The 19521-nt window shown below is 47.6% G+C and overlaps 1 protein-coding gene across 6 annotated transcripts; it reads left to right on the top strand.

The window, feature by feature from the left end:
- The first annotated feature begins 1540 nt into the window (after positions 1-1540).
- LOC110123342 (CEA cell adhesion molecule 1) lies at positions 1541-19085 on the top strand. Of its 6 annotated transcripts, none has more exons than XM_070450812.1 (8): positions 1541-1740; positions 2638-2997; positions 7527-7805; positions 9075-9353; positions 14477-14606; positions 15324-15376; positions 16044-16075; positions 16178-16351. In XM_070450812.1, the coding sequence occupies exons 1-8, from the start codon at positions 1677-1679 to the stop codon at positions 16259-16261; spliced, it is 1281 nt and encodes a 426-aa protein (XP_070306913.1). In that variant the 5' UTR covers positions 1541-1676; the 3' UTR covers positions 16262-16351. The 6 variants fall into 6 exon arrangements, 4 of the variants coding, with proteins under 4 accessions (XP_070306913.1, XP_020726866.1, XP_020726867.1 ...); XM_020871207.2 differs by lacking the exon at positions 16178-16351 and adding an exon at positions 17186-19085 and having other exon boundaries at positions 1542-1740; XR_011482101.1 differs by having other exon boundaries at positions 14858-16075; positions 16178-16244.
- The last annotated feature ends 436 nt before the right edge of the window (positions 19086-19521 follow it).

The raw sequence follows: 19521 nt of genomic DNA, 5'->3' as shown, positions 1-19521 counted from the left end.
CCAGGGAAGAGCACTGGAGTGGGGCGCCATTGCCTTCTCCGACACTGCAACAAAGACCCTCATGATGTTAGGCAGAACCCCGTGGTGTGGGGACTGCTGCATTTCCTCCGCTGTCCACCAGAGGGCAGCAGAGTTCCTCCACGGCCTCGAGTCTCCCCAAGGGTGTCAGACCTCCCTCAGCCCAGCAGTCAGACCCTCACCGGTGTCACCTCAGTCCACAGTTCTCCTCGCTCTTCACGCCCCCCACACTGGACTCCAGCACCTCCTCCATACAGCCAGGCGTGGGCCCACTTCACACCATGAGGAACTACTATTCCTTCAGGTCTTCGGTGTGTGTCCCCTGGAAGCTGTGGCCCCACTAGACCCCCAAGGAGAAAGAAGGAGGATCCCTCTCACCCGGCGTTCCTCACGCCCCCTTTCCAGCCCCTCAGTCCTTTTCTGGAGGCTTCCGATGGGAATAGAACACAACCTTCTCACAGCCTCTGAGAACCGTGGGAAGACCCTCAACGTGACAGTTGCCTCTGACTCTTTGCGACCCCATGGCTGTAGCCCACCAGGCTCCTCTGTCCATCTGATTCTCCAGGCAAGAATACTGGACTGGGTTGCCATGCCCTCCTCCAGAGGATCTCCCCCACCCAGGGACTGAACCCTGGTCTCCTGCATTGCAGGCGGATTCTTTATCAGCTGAGCCACCGGGGAAGCCCCCAGTGTTACAAAGGGAAATAATATCCTGCTTCGGATATCCTGGGGTCTCTGTGTCATGCTGACAGACCCCAGACCAGAATACGGCAGAGGCCGACACTGGGGGGAGGGCGGCGACCTCTCGGTTGACTTGTCACCATCAGCCTTGCTATAGAAAGTGTGCTCCACAGTCCAGTATGGTCAGCATCACCTGAGAGCTTGTTAGATGCAGACTCTTAGGTCCACCCCACCCCTGCTGAGTCGGGCTCTGCATTTTAACAGGATCTGCAGACCCTCCCTGTGCATCAAAGTTGGGGAGAGGCTGCTCCCGCCCCACATTCTGGAGTCTCAGCCAGGCTGGGCAAGCACATGACCTGTGTGGCTGCTGAAGCAGCTTTCCTAAGGTCCCTCTGGGGGGTTCAAAGTCTTCATGAAGCTCCACAGGTGGTTCCCATGCACCGTGGGGACACTGTCCCTATGACTAGAGTTCCCGATGCACCTCCTCCCCACCCCCCAGGCTCCTGCTCTGCAGGGGAGAGCCAGAAGGAGAACATGAGGCTGGAGACTGTGGAAGCCGGGAAGCTTACTGCACCCCCCAACTGAGACCTACAGGGGAACGCCCAGGACAGGAGCCCCAAGGAGGTGCTCTCCCCAACAGTGGGGGAACTGCATACGTGTGTGTGTGTGTGTGTGTCTAGGGTGAGAAGTCAAGCTGCCAAAGGCAGAAACAGCAGCGCTTCCCAGGCAAATGAAATGTAACAGAAAGGGAAGAGGGAAGAGGAGAGAAGGCAGGCGGGAAAGAGAGAGGAGGGAGAGGGTGGGGCCTGGGCAGAGACCCCGCCCCCGGGCCTCTTGAACTAGCAAGTAGTCTGCCCCGGGAGGAGGCCCAGCAAAGAGGGGGAAGCCGAGCTCACACAGCAACTGCAGGGCTTGTGAGCGTTTCTGGAGCAGAAGTTCTCCTCACAGAGAGAGGGACGCAGCAGACAGCAGGCACCATGGAGCCCCCCTCAGGCCCTTCCCGCAGACGGTATGTCCCCTGGAACAGGCACCTGCTGGCAGGTGAGTGGGGACAATTTTCAGGGAGTGGGCAGAGACAGTTTTCAGGGAGAACAAGAGACTGGGTGGGATCACTGGGGGAGACAGGGCTCTGAGAGGGGACAGAGGACTTCTGTTCAGACCTGAGGGCAGAGGACAGGAGAGCAGGGAAGGGTGGGGGGCTCAGCCACAGGAGACTCTCCATGAACTAGAACTGGTGAGGGGCAGGAAAACTTCAACTAGTGTAGCTTTTACAAGTTATTCTTCACTGAGCAGTAACTGTTGAAAACTGATGACGATAATAATAACTTATGTCTGGGTGTCACTACAGAAAAACACTTAACCGCGACGCTAAACATTGTCCTTACCCAGCACCCTCAGAAACTGACAAAACCAGACTGTGGAATTCCTGGGACCTCTCATTCCTTCATCCCCAGGTACAATGTCTGGAGCCTGGTCCTGGCACTGCGTTTCAAGCAGGATCAGACAAGCCCCTGCCCTCACGGAGCTTACACTCTGTGGGGAGGAAGACAGACAAGCAGAGAAATCTAGAATGTGCTGTCAGGCGCTGACAGGCGTCATGCAGGAAATGGAGCAGGGAAGGGTCAGCAAGTGAACACGGAGGGCCTTTAGAGCAGGTGGGGGGGGGGGGGGAGGACATCTCCCAAGAGGCCTCTGAGTGTGAGCAGGTGTGTGAGGGCAGTGAGGGAGTGAGCCGGGGGACAGCTGGGGAAACAGAGGAAATACAGAGCCCAGAGGGGCTGAAGTGATGGGGGTCATGCTGCTGACCTTGAACCAGGAGGACACACACACACACACACAGGCTGAGGGATGAGGAGAGCTGCTTAGGACCCCGGGCACCATTTTCCCATCCCCCACACAGGTCAGAACATTAACTGATTTCTCTCTCTTCCCTCCTAGTCTCACTCTTAACTTTCTGGCCCCTGCCCACCACTGCCCAGCTCACTATTGAAGTGGTGCCCCCACTTGCTGCAGAAGGATCGGATGTTCTTCTACTTGCCCACAACGTGACAGAGAATCCTCTAGGCTATTCCTGGTACAGAGGAGAAAGGGTAGAAAACAGCCTGCTAATTGCATCATATAGAGCAGACACTAATGTAACTACCACTGGGTCTGTACACAGTGGACGGGAGACACTTTACCCCAATGGAACCCTGCTGATCCAGAACATCACCCAGAAAGACACAGGATCCTACACCCTGCTCATTTTAAAGAATGATTTACAGACAGAAAGACAGACCGGACACCTCAACATACACCGTGAGTGCTTCCTCTTACCTCGGGGTGTTGGGGTGGGAAGCAGTTGAATTCTGCTTTGACAGACCCGGATGGTGCCTCCATCTCCCTCTACATTATGTGCCGTGTTGGGGGTTGAACATTTAGTGCAGGACACACATAATGGAGACAAACTCCGAAGGGTCAGAATTCCACTCAGGGGATCTGGACCCTGCAAACACCGTGAAGAAAGAAGGATGGTCTGATGGGAGGGACTCAGCAGAGGGAGAGAACTCTCAGTCCAGCCCCCCTGGGTCCCTCCCTGCAACCATGACCCTAAGGAAGACCCTGCAGGACTCAGTAGGGGCCTGGCCTGAGGGATCCTCACAGAGAAGCTCAGGCCCACGGGGAAGCCCCTCCCCAGACCCTGTCCCAGGTCCCGGCTCCAGTGACCACGGAGAACCTGGGCCACTGGTGGGTGTTGGCCTCCTAGGCGGGGCTGACTGGGGCGGATGATTCCCCAGCTCCCTGAGGCCAAGGTTTCTCAGCAGGTCACTGGCCAGGGCTCAGCCCCAAGAGCCGCGTCTGAGCAGGGGTGAAGTCCAGTCCTTCCCCTGAGACTCAGCATGGAGAGCAGGCTAGGCTGGGTCCCCACGTCATTAGCCGACTCCCTGGGCCTCAGTGGAGTCTCCAGAGGAAGGTCAGCGTCCCCAAGAAGGACCAGAAGAGAGAAGACCCTCCCGGCAGCTCCTCATCCCGCAGTGGGCAGCCCAGGGAGCCCACTCCTGTGGACGCGAATAATAATAGAGGCAGGGTTTTCTTTTTAAAAGTATTTATTTATGTATTTATTAGGCTGCATCAGGCCTTCATTACGTCATATAGGATCTTTCGTTGTAGTTCCCGGGCTTTGTTGGTCCACTTAGTTACTCCGAGGCCTGTGGGATCTTAGTTCCAAAACCAGCAGAACCTGCATCTCTAGCATTGCAGGGCAGATTCTTAACCACTGGACTACCAGGAAGTCCCTAGAAACAGTTTCTATGTCCAGCTTTAGACCAGCTAATTATTCATGATTTAAGGTTAATACACAGACAACATGGCACTCCTGACACCATTTACCATTTATTCTGTTTTACTGAAGACAAGCTCAGTAAAATACAGGGAGATACAGTCAGTGAATCAGAGTCACACAGACCATGAGTGGCCAGTCAGGGGAAATATGTGTGGAAGGGTCAGGCCAACATCACAGCCCCACCCTCTCCTCCCTCCCAGGGGCCTTATCTAGGAACCCGGAAACCAAGTGTTGGTTCAGATCCTTTCTCCTTGGGCATCCTCAACCAGAGGGAGATTCTAGTGTGAAAAGTTAAGGGAAATGGACAGTTAATCCCGTTTACTCTGCAACTAGAGCTTCCCAGGTGGCCTCTAGTGGTAAAGAACCCACCTGCCAATACAGGAGATGTCAGAGAAACGGGTTCGATCACTGGGTCAGGAAAATACCCTGGAGGAGGGCATGGCAACCCAGTCCAGGATTCTTGCAAATTACCTGCATCAACAATCAAATTAGTGACAGGAATGTCCAGGCCTCCCCTCCTTAGGTAGCCGATGTACAAGCTCCTCGAACTGAGTGAACCAGAGATCTTTTATTTGCTGGTTATTGGAGGTGTTGGGTGTCACTCCCACTGGAGTAAAATGGAAAGGACTCAGTCCACTTCCTCACTCCCCATCTACACCTGCACCCAGCACAGGGCCTGACAGGCTCTCAGTGTTTCTCTGGGGAAGGAAGAATGGAAGGGAAAAGGACGGATGAATGATCTGTGATCTCTTCAGACCCTGGAATCTGGATGTAGAGTCCTAGGAGGCTCTAGCCACGCCTGCCGCCTGTCTTTCCAGGGAGGGGACTGGTGTTTTATCCTCTGACCACCTGCCTCTAAAGCGCACTGGGAGCCAAGTCTCACCGCAGCTGTGGGGCTGCTCTGCCGTGGGAGGGTTTCCAGGGGTGGGGGGCAGGGGGCCTGCTTCTGGGCCACAGTGGGGCTCTTAGACCTCTGGATGTTTGAAGTCACTTGAAACCCCCACTTTGAAGTCACTTGTAAGTGGATATTTCTCGCTTTCTGCTCTTTCCATGTCTCTCACCTTCCTCCTTCATTTCAGCCGGGACTGGCCCTGCTCTGCACAGCAACCTGCCCTGAGATTCGTGCGTGCACTCTCAGTCATGTTTGACTGTTTGCTCCTCTGTCCATGGAATTTTCCAGACAAGTATACTGGAGCCAGTTGCCATTTCCTTCTCCAGGGAATCTTCCCAACTCAGGGATCAAACTCAGGTCTCTTGCATCTCCTGCATTGGCAGACAGGTTCTTTCCCAGCTGAGCCACTAAGGAAGCCCTTGCCCCCCACCCTTGTTCATTCACTTAGTCATGTCTGACTCTTTGCAATCTTACGGACTGTAGGAGCTCGCCAGGCTCTTCTGTCCATAGAATTTTTTCAGGCAAGAATACTGGCAAGTGAAAGTGAAAGTGTTAGTTGCTCAGTCATATCCGACTCTTTGTGACCCAGTGGACTGTAGCCTGCCAGGCTCTTCTGTCCATGGAACTCTCCAGGCAAGAATACTGGAGCAGGTTGCCATTTCCTTCTCCAGGGAATCTTCCCAAACTCATGTTTCCTGCACTGGCAGACAGGTTCTTTACCAGCTGAGCCACTGGGGAAGCACCGCCCCCCCCCAAATCCTTAAGCCTTCCACAGATACTTCCCCAAATAACTGACTGCCCTGTTCCCAACCTGGCTTCTGGCCAGGTGCACCCTCCCAGGCAATAGTAAAGGAGTCAGAAATCTGGGAGCAGCAGCCTCTGTGGGGCTCCAGCACAAGCCACTTTCCCCAGGTCACCAGGAGAATGAGCTTCAGCTTTGCCTTGGTCCAGGGGTCTTTCCCTCCATGGTGCCAGCCGGTGGAATCATGCCACGTGACAAGGATATGTAGCCCCCCCCCCCCCCCCCCACCGATCTATTCCCTAATGTAACTCAAGCAGGAAGCTAAAGGCAGCAAGACAGGTCTGCAGTCCCCAGGGGCTCATGGGCTCACTTCACCTCTTTAACTTGTGACTCACAGCCTTGTCCTGGTGTGACCCTCCCGTTCCTCTCAGGGATTCCCAAGACCTTCCCAGGATGGGACTGACAGACCTGTGCCATCTGATTGCTTTATTGCCTACTTCATCACCCGTGTGTCCTCAGGATGTCACCTTTATCACAGGGTGGGATGCTCTCCGACGATGAGGGGCCCAAGCCACTGTCTTTTCACTTAGCCTTGGCCCGACTCAGACAAATTTGATCAAACACTTAGTTGTGTTTTCTGAGGCAGAGAGAAAAAAACAAGCATGCCACATGCCTGTGGTGGGCCCCCTTCCCATTTGCCTGATTTGCAGTGGAAACTGGCGAGAGGGACCTCTTCCTCTAACTTTATTAATAGAACACATATCAGTTCTGGGCTTCCTTGCTGGCTCAGACAGTAAAGAATCTGCCTACAGTAAGGGAGACCTGGGTTCATTCCCTTGGTTGGGAAGGTCCCCTGGAGGAGGGCATGGCAACCCACTCCAGTGTTTTTGCCTAGAGAATCCCATGGACAGAGGAGCCTGGAGGGCTGCAGTCCATGGGGTCGCAAAGAGTCAGACAAGACTGAACGACTGAGCACATATCATTTCTGCTCTTTGAGATCATTCCTCCCTTTTTTAAAACAGAGACTCCACTTGCCCTCTGATTCATTCTGTCCTCTTTTTCTTTAAACTTTAATGTCCATTTATTTATTTATTTGTGGTTCTGCTGCACACGCGCTCTCTCTAGCTGCAGGGAGTGGGGGCTATGCTCCGTTGCGGTGCACAGGCTCCTCACTGTGGTGGCTTCTCTTGTTTCGGGGCACGGGCTTCAGTAGTCGCAGCACTCAGGTACTGGAGCCCAGGCTCAGTAGTTGTGGAGCACGGGCTTAGTTGCCCCATGGCATGTGGGATCTTCCCGTATCAGGGGTCAAACCCACGTCCCCTGCATTGGCAGGCGGATTCTTTACCACTGAGCCACCAGGGACGTCCCCGTGTGTTATTTCTGCTCAAACACCCAGTTCCAGGCTGTGCTGCCCAGTCTTCTTGGGGTTTAAGGACTAGGGGAATGCCCATCATTACCCATCTCTAGGAAACCTTGGGAATTGAGGAGACGGTGAAGACATGTCTCCATCAGGCAATGTAGGTCTGTGCAGCTTGAAGGGACTCAAGGACCTGCCCAGTCCAGGTGAGCACCCCAGGGCCATGGCCAGAGGAAGCAAGTGGTCTCTGAGTCACAGGCCTGGGATTATGCTATCAAACTCTGACACCTGACTGACACTTGAGGAAGTCTGTGCTTCTTCCAGACATAACAGCAGATGGCCTCACACTCTCTGAGCTCAGATATTCATGCATTTGTCTCGTGATACACAGACCTGCCTTATTCTTTAAGGGCTCAGTCTGGCTGAGAGGAGAAAGATGGCAACCCTGATTGAAAATGCTTTTAGAGGAACCCAAGATATAAAAGGGGCAATGTTCTCTCTGTTATCTGCACAGCGGTGCTACCCACACCCGTCATCACCAGCAACAACTCCAACCCCTGGGAGCACGAGGACACTGTGGTGTTAACATGTGGATCTGAGACCCAGAACACCTCCTACATCTGGTGGATCAACAATCAGAGCCTCCCCAACAGCACCAGGCTGGAACTGTCTGAGGACAAGAGGACTCTCACTGTGTTCAATGTGACAAGGAATGACACAGGACCCTATGTGTGTGAAGCCCGGAACCCAGTGAGTGTCAGCCGCAGTGACCCATTCACCCTGAATGTTCTCTGTGAGTAACCTCTGTTCCTATGTGGTCCAGGCCACCTGGCTGAATTTACAGTGCCGGAGGCCAGGCCGTACCCATCCCTCTTAGGTCCCAATGCATGGAGCCTCACCTTTGGACACCCAGGCTGGCCATGACTTCCTGTCCCAGGCAAGCCCAGGCAGGCCCAGCCTTGAGCCAAGACTGCTCTGTCTTGAGAGGCTCAGGGTCACCAGCCTGTGATGGGAGAAACAGGTTAATGTCTCAGACGCAGGATGAGTGAAAATGAAGGGGTAGTTATTGTTGGGAAACTGTAAAACAAGACTGTCCCTGACTCAGATATTTAACTCTTCTACACAGTCCAGGAAGACTGAGTTGGGCCATAAGAAATTATGTAACAGAAAGTGAATGCCTCCCCCACTTTATGGAAGTCCCCTTGGCCCCAGAGATATACAGAGCTGCCAGGCCTGCCTTCACGGAAGTGTAAATAAGGAATGGGACTTGATTTTTTTTAAACTGGAGGATAATTGCTTTACAGTGTTGTATTGGTTTCCCCCATACAACAGCGTGAATTGGCCATTAGTATACATAAGGTCCCCTTTTTCTTCAGTCTCCCTACCAACCCCCACCCCCCGCCCAGGTTGTCACAGAGCACCAGGCTGAGCTCCCTGTGTTATACACAACTTCCCACTAGCTGGCTATTTTACATATTGGGGGCTAAATTTTTTTCAATTTATGTATTTTCATTTACTTATTTGGCTGCACTGGGTCTTAGTTGTGGCATGTGAGATCTGGTTGTGGCATGAAAACTCTTGGTTTCAGGATGTGGGATCTAGTTTCCGGACCAAGGATCAAACCTGAGCCCCTTGCATTGGGAGTGTGATGTCTTAGCCACTGGACCACCAGGGAAGTCCCTGAAATTTTTTATAGTCAAAGAAAATTGTGGGAAAAGGTCCAGGAAAGTTAATTAAAAAAAAACAAAAAACCTCCATTTGATGATGAGGATGTTAGACATATGGGCTGAGAAGAGGGTCCTGGTGCTGATACTACGGAGATGTCCAGGGAGACTGGTCAGGGGCCATCCCAGGGTACCTGGGGGCCAGAGAGGAGGTACAGTCCTCTCCTTACAGATCATCAATGAAGAGAGACTCCATACCGTGATCACAGATTCAGGGCCATCCTCTAGGTCACCTTTACAGAGGTCACTGGGGCCCGGGGCTGGCTGAGATCTCTGAGAGGGAGCATGGCCCAGGCCCCTGACCCACTCTCAGCAGTCACCCCTCTGTCTCTCCACAGACCCAGTGGCACGGCCCTGCCTCCAAGCCAGCAACACCACCGTCACAGAACATGAAGGTCCCGTGGTCCTGACCTGCCTCACAAATGAGACTGGGGTCTCCATACGCTGGTTCTTCCAAGGCCAGAGTCTCCTCCTCACAAGGGGGATAACACTGTCCCTGGACAATAGCACCCTCACCATAGACCCCGTCAGCAGAAAGGATGCCGGGGATTATCAGTGTGAGGTCTCCAACGGGGGCAACTCCAGCAAAAGTGACCCTCTCAGGCTGCATGTGCAATGTAAGTGACCATTTGCCTTATACTATATCTTTCTCTGTGGATTATTCTAAAAATTGTGTGGAAAATGGAGAGAGGTCACTGTAGGCAGAATATCAAATGAGACCACTACAGGGCTTCTGAGGTGGCTCAGTGGTAAAGAATCCTCCTGCAATGCAGGAGACGAAGGTTTGATCCCTGGGTTGGGAAGCTCCCCTGGAGGAGGAAATGGCAAGCCACTCCAGTATTCTTGCTTGGGAAATCCCATGGACAGAGGAGCCTTGCGGACTATAGTCCATAGGGTTGCAAAGGGTCAGACACAACTGAGCAACTGAATACATGCACACAGTAAACAGGTGGCAGAATGAGTAACAGCTCAATCTCTGAATCAAATACAGTTTCTTCTCCTGGGTTTAACATTTTAGTGTAACTTTCACAAGATTTATTGTTTTTTTTTTTTTCTGTTACCTTTTTTTTAACGTGAAGAATACATAAAATATATAATTTTAGCCATTTTTAAGACTGCAGCTCACTAGCATTAAGTACATTCACATTGCCACTATCCATTTAGAACTTTTTCATCTTACTAAAAGCTCTGTACCCCTTAAACAATAACTTCTAGAAGTCCCCCACCTCAAACCCTGGCAAACACCATTCTACTTTCTTTGTCTCTATGAATTTGATTATGATAGTTATTTTGTATAAGTGGAATCATGTTATAGTTCAGTCGCTCAGTCATGTCCAACTCTTTGCAACCGCGAGGACTGTAGCACACCAGGCTTCCCTGTCCTTCACCGTCTCCCAGAGATTGCTTAAACTCATGTCCATTGAGTTCGATGATGCCATCCAACCATTTCATCCTCTGTCATCCGCTTCTCCTCCTGCCCTCCTCCCAGCATCAGGGTCTTTTCCAATGAGTTGGCTCTTTGCATCAGATGGCCAAAGTAGTGGAATCATATAATATTATAATTATCCCTTTGGTTCTGATTTATTTCACTTACTAGCATTATGTCTTCAAGGTCCCATCCATATTATAGCATATATCTGAATTTCATTCCTTTGAAAGGCTGAAGTATATTCCCTTGTATGTATACACAACATTTGATCATTCGTAAGTTGATTGTCTTTTAAATTGTTTCCACCTTTTGGCTGTTGTGAATATGCTACCATGAACATGGGTGTATAAGTATCTGTTCAGTCACTGCTTTCAATCTTTTTTATTGTGGCTGCACTGGGTCTTAATTGCAGCGTTCGGGCTTTTCATTGTGGTGTGTGGGCTTTCTTTAGTTGCAGTGCGATGGCTTCTCTTGCTGTGGCACATGGATTCTCCTGTTATGGCACACAGGCTCAGTTGCTCTGAGGCATCTGGGACCTTAGTTCCCTGACCAAGGATTGAACCCATGTCCTCTGCATTAGAAGGTGGATTCTTAACCACTGGACCACTAGGGAAGTTCCTGCTTTCAGTCTTTTGGGCACACAACCAGCAGTGGAATCACTGGATCAAATGGCAATTGTTTGTCCAACTGTTTGATGAACAGCCATGTAGTTTTCCACGGTGGTTGTACCATTTTGCATTCTCACCCGCAATGCACAAAAGTTTCAATTTTTACACATCCTTGCAAATACTTCTTGTTTTCTTTTTGCTTTTTTTTTTTTTCATAACCATTCTAAAGGGTAAGAAGTGATATCTCACTGTGGTTTTGATTTGCATTCCCCTAATTACTGGTGATGTTGAGCATCTTTTCATGTGTCTATTGGCCATTTGTCTGTTTTTTTTAAAAAAAATTTAAAGGAATATATTTTACAATGTGTCAGTTTCAGGTGTATAGTAAAGTGATTCAGTTATACGTATACATATATACATTCTTTTTCAGACTCTTTAGCCATATAGATTATTACAGAATATTGAGTAGAGCTCCCCATGCTATACAGTAGGTCCTTGTTGGTTATTTATTTTATATATAGTAGTATGTATATGTTGACCCCATGCTCCTCATTTATTCCCACACACACACATTTCCCCTTTGGTAACCATAGGTTTGTCTTCTAAATATGTTGAGTCTATTTGAGTTTTGTAAATAAGTTCATTTGTATCACTTTTTAAAATTAGATTCCACTTATGAGTGATAGCATATGATATTTGTCTTTCTCTGTCCAACCTGGTTCACTTAGTATGAGACTCTCTAGGTCCATCCATGTTTTTGAAAATAGGATTATTTCATTCTCCTAATATCTGAGTAATATTCCATGGTACATATATGTACCACATCTTCTTTATCCATTCCTCTTGTTTACATCTTCTTTAATTTCTTTCAGTAGTGTTTATTTATAATTCCTAAATGTATAAATCTTTCACCCTCCTTGTTAATTTCTAAGTATTTTGTTCTTTTGATATTATTTTTAATATCAAAATAGAATAAAATTTTCTTAACTTCCTTATTGAATATATTTTATATAAAAGCAACTGATCTTTTTTTGTTTGTTTTTTTGCAACTGATCTTTACATGTTGTTTTAGTATCCTTCAACTTTGATGAACTTGTTTATTAGTTCTAACAGTTTTCTGGGAAATCTTTATCATTTTCTACATATAAGGTCATGTCATCTGCAAACAGAAATAATTTTATTCTTCTTCTGCAATTTGGATATCTTTTATTTCTTTTTCTTGCCTAATTGCTCTGGATAGTATGTCCAATACTATTTTGAATACAATTGGAAAAAGCAGGCATTGTTATCATGCTCCTGATCTCAAAAAATAAATGTTCACTCACCATTTAGGATAATGTTAGCTGTGGGGTTTTTATATATGGCCTTTATTATGTTGAGGTGGTTTCCTTTCTTCCCCAGTTTTGAGTGTTTTATCATAAAAGATTAGTGGGTTTTTGTCAAAGGATTTTATTTATTTAACCTCCTTACTTTATATGTCTGTTCATATATTCTATTTCTTTATGATTACATCTTGATAGCTCTCATGTTTCCAGGAATTTGTCCATTTCACAGAAGTTATCCAATTTGTTGGCATAGGATTATTCCTAGTACTCTTATACTTTGTATTATTTTTGTAGAATTAGTAGTAATGATTCCACATTCATTTCTGATTTTTATGATTTGAATCTTCCCTTTTTTTTCTTAGTCAATCTACTTAAAGATTTGTCAATTTTGTTAATCTTTTTGAAGAAAAAAATACTGGTTTTATTGATTCTATCTACTGTTTCTTCATTCTCTAATTTATTTATCTCCATTCTAATTATTATTATTTCCTTCCTTCTGCTAGCTTTGGGTTTAGCTTTTATTCTTGTCCCTCAAGTTGTAAATTTAGGTTGTTGATTTGAGTTTTTTTTTTAATATTAGCATTTACAATTATAAATTCTTGCACAAGATTCTTAACTTCTCTGAGCCTCAGAGTCCTCAAGGGAGAACTGCAATAAAAGAACCTTCTTTATGGCATTTTTTCACAGATTTAATGTAATATTCAACTAAACCCTTAGCAAAATACCCACATGGGGAACATTTTCCAAACAATTTAGCTGCTATAATTATTACTATTATCATTGTTGTTGCTTCTGTTTAGTTACTAAGTCCTGTCCAACTCTTTGAGGCCCCATGGACTATAGCTCGCCAGGCTCCACTGTCCATGGGATTTCCCAGGCAAGAATACTGGAGTGGGTTTCCATTTCCTTTTCCAGGGGATCTTCTCGACTTCATTAGGCTATATAAAGTCAGGTATTCCTAGGACTACTTGACTCTCGATCCACATCTCCTTAGCCATATGGCTTTAGGTTTTCCACCATTGTAAACCTCAGATTTTCCATCTATAAAATGGAAATAATGTCTATCTAACAGGGTTATTATATGAATTAAGTGAGATATTTGGCAAATATATAGCACAGAGCCTGGCACAAATTATGTATGTCATAACAATAGCTAACATTAGCACTGATTTTCAGTCTTGAGTTGAACGGTGAGGACCACTGAAGTAAAAAAGAAAAAACAGACAAAAGGTATTATATATTTGGGTAAGGAAAGCACAAAGATCCACAGGAACATGTTACTTACTAAATATAGAAGAGAGGACACAGGGGGGTTGAGTACAAGGTTTCATGTCTAGTATGATAGTTTTCATTCCGTGAGATGCAGCCAAGATGGGATTAGACATCTAAGACATTCATTGTGGAAAATGCCTGTGAAGGAAAGTGAGGCAGGAGTGGGAGGAGCCTGGGAGGGTCCTCAGAGCAGGATGCACATTGAATCCCTAGGAAGGAGGAAGTTTCAGGCTGCAGTGCAGTTCTAAGAGAATATCTACAAAGCTGGCAAGGAGCCCTTGAATTAAAAGTCACCCATCGATGGGGGTGAGGGGAGTGTAAAAAGAAAAAAAAATAAAAAATAAAAGTCATCCATCACACAAAAAAATTTATTTCTCACAGAATTGGGATTGATTTCATATTCCTACTGGAAACCTGTGTGAAGGATGGTCTCTGTGCAAAGGAGTAGTGAATTCAGAGGGCCTTCCATCAATTAAGTCCCCACCATAAGATACCGCCTATGGCTCAGAGAGTAAAGAATCTGCCTGCAATGCAGAAGACCTGGGTTCAATCCCTGGGTTGGGAAGATCCCCAGGTCAGGAAGATCCCCGGCTCAGGAAGATCCCCAGGAGAAAGAAACGGCAACCCACTCCAGTATTCTTGCCTGGGAAATCCCATGGACAGAGGAGCCTGGCGGGCTACAGTCCGTGGGGTCACAATGAGTCGGACATGACTCAGGAACTCACACTTTCATAAGACACCTAACAGGTGCATATTCATGGCAGCCATACCTGGTACCCAGATAAAGATGTAACCATGAAAAGACGGGAAGTTATAACATACAAAAATAACCATCATCAGTCCGTCTTACATTTCCAAAGACGTCAAACATATGAGTGCAGAAAAGCCAGGTTGGAATTGAGGAATGTGGTCACCAACTTGGCAATCAGAGAGGAAAAAAATCGCAAGGATATAGGCGGTTACTCACCACACAGCAACCTTCCACAGAAAGTTTATACCTTGGAGGAACAAGTAAAGACTATTTCACATTGAGTTATTTCCCAGAGCCCCTCCCACTGTAAAATAATGTCACCTTCATTCATTCTTCTCTTTTCTTCCCACAACAGATAAACCAACACCAGAAAGTTCCTCTGACCTCTCAGCTGGTGCCATTGTCGGCATCGTGATTGGAGCTGTGGCTGGGGTGGCTCTGATAGCAGCCCTGGGGTATTTTCTGTACATCAGAGAAACTACACGGTATGCCACCTTTCCTCTTGTTCCACTTTCTTCGAGGCTGACTGCCCTGCTTGGGAGAGGGAAGGAGACTTCACCTCTGTCTCTGGCCTAGATCTGCTCCTCAGTCTTCCTGCTTCTCAGCACTGATTCTTATGGGTCTCCTCTTCCCCCTGGTCTTCATGTTTCTTGTAACCCCCTGTCTCTTGGACATGGCTATTCCCACTTCCATCTGGTTTAGAGGGGGCAGAGCCAATTGTGTTCCTCTATCCCAGGCAAGGAAACCAAGGTCCAAGAAGGAAAACTAATGAGGACATGAAAGGAGGAGCAGGAGGAAGGGAGTCCTGTGCTCTGTCAACCACAAGAGCAGGAGGAGGGAGGGACAGGACTGGAAGAGAACGTAAGAAAAGCAGGAACAACCCAAGCCCTCCTGGGCAATTAATAAAGTGAGAAATAACCAGCATCTACCTACAAAAGTGGAAAGATGTCCGGGTAGAAATAGAAGCAGTTGAGATGAATGGCCGTAAATGTTCTGAAGACCCAGTAACCCAGAGAGGAGTAAACATGAGAGGGGGTAATGGGTAGATTGAAGACGGCAGTCCTAGGAAGAAGGAGGACCAACCAAGGTAAAAATGAACATGGAGGAGCCCCACGGAATCATGCCGACACTGTGCTTCCTAATTCAAGGAGCAAAGACCCTGTGCCTGGGAATAGTAGTCACTGTGTCTGATATTTATTTAGGGCAACTGACCAGCGCGATCTCACAGAGCACAAATCCTCAGATCACAACCACAGTAAGTAGAGCTACTCACTCAGTGAGAGCTGGTTTGTTCCACCACGTGCCCTGACTGACCAGGGAACCCCTACCTTCTGAAATATGAGAGGTGATCTCAGTCCCCACCCTCAGTTTGGCACAGGTCCTCACACCCTTTCTAGTCATGGAAGAGTCCCCAGAGACATGGCCCCTCCGAGGCCACACAAGCCAGGCAGCCGTGAGATGGCCAAGCTTCCAGGAGCCCTTTCCTCATCCTACCTCCTTCCCCCTCCTGCCTCTGTTATGGATGTGGGCATCTCCTATGGTGAGACTTTCCCTGCCTCTGGTGCTCTTGGTGCTGTGGGCCTCAGCCCGTCCTGCCTCTGGAGCCTGCTGCCTAGACACACACCTGTGAGACACGTGGGCAAAACTCAGGCCTTGTGAACTGGTAGGAATCTTCAGAAGTGCACTGAGGCCTCCCCTCAACACCCCCACCCTGCCCCACCACCACCTAGGTCTAATGCACTGGGGTCTGGACCACAGACTGAGGGAAGAGAAATCCTTAAGTCTTAATCATGGGCCCCCACCCTCCCACCACCTGCCACCTCCTTCAGCTAGAAGTCACATCAGCTTTAGGAACAGTCCTTTCTGAGGCCATAAGGCAACTCTGCACTTTCATGGGTTGATGACTCTCCTTTGTTCCCCAGGTCAAGGACACTCTGACAGTTCACCTGAAAAGGTAAGCACAGCCAGCTTCACTGGCTCTTTTTCTCATGAAAATATCTCTGTGTAGAATGGGTTAGTCTTGTAGACACAAATGTGAAATCAGTTTGGGTCAAAGTTCTTCACTGCAGCAACAAAGAAGCATTACTCCCACGAGTTCACCTCACTGGACTTGATCACAGCTGGGACCATGGACAAGTAACTTAACCTCATAGAGCCTCAGCTGAGTCCTCTGAAAAATGGGTGTGCTGCCTACTTCACAGAGGAGGTCAAGGAATTAAATGACATAACAAAGGTAAAGCACTCAGCACAGTGGCCAGAGCAAGAAAGGCACTAGATCATTCTCCCTCTTCTGCCTCCAGTCTGACTCTGCTGATACTGACAAATGATAATTTCCAATGTTATAGACCTGAGGTCTTGATTCCTTTACCTTCTAATACTTTTACTGAATTTTACTCATCTTAATCTTCAACAGAATACACATATAAACTGAAAAATGCGTCAATCATAAGTATTGGGTTGATCCAAGTTTGTTCGAGTTTTTCCGTGAAATCTTATGGAAAAACCTGAATGACCTTTCTGACCAACCTAATAATTTTAACAGTGTGTAAGTTTCCACAAGTTGTTCATATCTATGTAAACAGTACCAATCATTTAAAAAAAAATCAATCCCCCTCACCACACACACACACACACACACACACACACACACACAATGCTCCAGTTACTTCCCTCTGAAGAGTAAGGACTATCTTCACTTCCAATGCATTAGATTACTTTTACCTGATTATGGGCTTATAGAACTGAAAAACACACTGTGTACATGGGTCTGGCTTCTTTCATTGAAAATTGTTTTGCAAGATTCATTCATATGGTTGTGTGCCTTTATTGTCTACTTATTCTTATTGCTATGCCATCGTATTCCATTGTAGAATTCCATAATCATCCATAATGTTCTAATGATTATTCAATAGGATGTTACTAAGCAGAGAAAATAGGTAATAAAAGCCCTTCTCTGAAGCTAAAAGTTTCAAGTGGTAAGAGCATGGGATGCTGAGTGACCCTGGACAAGGTGAGGGTGTGGCCTATGATGCTGATTTAACTGACTGCTGCTCATGCCTTTCAGGTTAATGAAATTGAATATTCCTCCCTGAACTTCAATGCCCAGGAATTAAAAAAGAAAGCAACTTCAGCCTCCCCATCTCCAACACATACAGAAACAATTTATTCAGAAGTGAAAAATCAGTAATGGAACCTGTCCTGCTTGTTGCACTGTTGACTTATTCCAAGCTTCCCACCTCCATCCCCAGGAGATCCCTCTGCCCTCAGGGAAAATGAGGAGAGAGTCTTCCCCCAGCCCTTTCGATCCCTAATGAGGCTCCTCCAGGCTGCCTGATCACAGCCCCTTCCTTCAGTGTCAGTGGATGAAAAGGCACATCCATGAGGAGGTCTGTAGGAAACCAAAACTTCCTCGTCATTGAAATCTAGCAAAGCAGACCTTGGGAGAAAGTTGCCAGAAGCTCTGCCTCTCCCCATTTGCTGACCTAGACCAGTTGTAAACTTGTGCATTCAGAACACATTCATTCCTTCCCACCTCAGTCCTATTGGAGTCTAACATGAATTTGCCATAACCTGGAGAATTATTTCTTATCCACTGAAATGCCTGTGCCAGAAAAGAAAAGCAAGGAGAAGGAAAACGAAGAGCTTCTGCACTCTGAAGCCTAGTGTGAACCCACCATTCACAGGAAGACACATACATGACCAGCTCTGAGCTGGGAAGTTCTACACCTTTGTCCACTTTCAGGGTTGTCTACCTGCAGGATCAGGGACTAAACAACTTACTACTTAGCTAGAATACCATCTAAACCTTTGAAAGCATGCCTTCAGAGAACCCACTAGAAGCAACTAGAAAACAACTTCTCAGCGTTCATAAGTGTATCTTGATGGAAACTGCAAAAACAAACAAAAAAACCGCACATACTGTTTTAATAATACTGTGGGCTTTATTCAAGGCAATGCCCAGAGATTGAGGGGTCATCGGTTTATGGGGCAGTCAGCTCTTACCAGATACAATCTGCTGGGATTGGGGAAAGGACTCAGAAAGTTACCCTGCAGAGATTATTTAAATAATGGTCAAAGAATGTACAATTTGGGGGTATTGGTTGTTTTTTCCCTTCCTTCTGAGACATTCTGCCATTTTAATTTTTGTAACTGCTTGTTTATATGAAAGGGGTTCTGTTTAATTTACTGCATAAGCCAATCTGACCACTTTAGGGGGAAGAACCTACCAAAGCCCCTCATGTCCCCCTGGCCATGAGCTCCCTAAGCCTTTTGTGTCAGGGGCTCCACACAGAAAATAAGAAGTAGCAGTTGCCCAACTTCACGGCCAGAAATGGGTCTCACTCTGTTTCTAGGCATCTCAGGCCAGTCATCAACCCCCTTCTCTTCTGTGTTCCCGCCTGTGTCTGTTCTGTCCGTCTGCCCTGCTTACCTTCTCAGGACGCCTTCTTGAGAAGCAGGAGCGCCCTGAAGGGAACACGGCCCCTTGTGCTGTTAGCATTGTTTACAGCCCAGGAAGCCACACTGGTGTGCACGCTCCTTAGGACACAAGGTGCAGATTATGACTCAGCCCTCAGTTTCTTGAAGAGCCTCTGGAATTCTTCTCCCATGGGGTGCATGGGACCAAATTGTCAGCACAGAAAGGGAGGACGGGAGGAGGAGAGGCGCCCCTGCTTCCCACCAGCCTTCTGCACAGACGGGGCCTCCTTGGGCTGCTGAGAGAAAGACTTTATTCCACCTTCATGACGGACCTCCTGCTGTGTGGAACTGGCCCCCAAGAGGGGTGGCTGGGAGCGCTCAGTACTCAGGTACCTCTTTCAGGGTTTTCTCACCCTGATACAGACTGTGTACACCTCCACTCATGCAAGCACTTCTGCATAATTTAATTTTGCCTGGCTGAGGCCACTTCTGAATGATTTGTAAAAATTGCTCTATATTTATAATAAATATTGTGTATCAGATATCAACATGCTGCTTCATAGTTGGTACTGCTTTCTACATTGCCTTCTTTACAGGCAGAAGAAATAGAAATTGCTCAACAGAGAGTCAGAGTGAGCCTGTTTCTAAGTCCAGGGGTGTTTGATCCTGGGATCCGAGAGCTCAATAAATTCATGTGCACACCTGCTGACAAAGTGCGTCCACCTAGAGCCATGGTCACTGCTCCAACCTGCCTGGAAGGACCTACCTGTCTTCCTCTGGGAGAGAAGGAGAGAAGATGATTTCATGAGTAAAAGGTCTGCTGGGCTCTTCACTAGGGACACACCACACTGCCCATGCAGATGGCTCCAGTGCATCCCATGCCTGATCCAGCGTTCACTCCCACAGTCTCCATGGGCTCAGGTGTGTAGAAATCTCTCCTGCACGTCCCACCTCCTTGTTCCCTGTCCCTTTTTCTGCCCCTCA

The sequence above is a fragment of the Odocoileus virginianus genome, chromosome 20 (assembly GCF_023699985.2).
Source record: "Odocoileus virginianus isolate 20LAN1187 ecotype Illinois chromosome 20, Ovbor_1.2, whole genome shotgun sequence".
In the NCBI taxonomy this organism is placed as follows: Eukaryota; Metazoa; Chordata; class Mammalia; order Artiodactyla; family Cervidae; genus Odocoileus; species Odocoileus virginianus.
This window is presented reverse-complemented; position numbering and strand designations above follow the sequence as displayed.

Excerpts from the sequence above, each read along its gene's own strand:
- LOC110123342 (XM_020871207.2), top strand. The coding sequence starts at position 1,677 with ATGGAGCCCCCCTCAGGCCCTTCCCGCAGACGGTATGTCCCCTGGAAC. Across the intron at positions 15,377-16,043 it reads ATCCTCAGATCACAACCACA|GTCAAGGACACTCTGACAGT; the intron begins GTAAGTAGAGCT and ends TTTGTTCCCCAG. Across the intron at positions 16,076-17,185 it reads CTGACAGTTCACCTGAAAAG|GTTAATGAAATTGAATATTC; the intron begins GTAAGCACAGCC and ends CATGCCTTTCAG.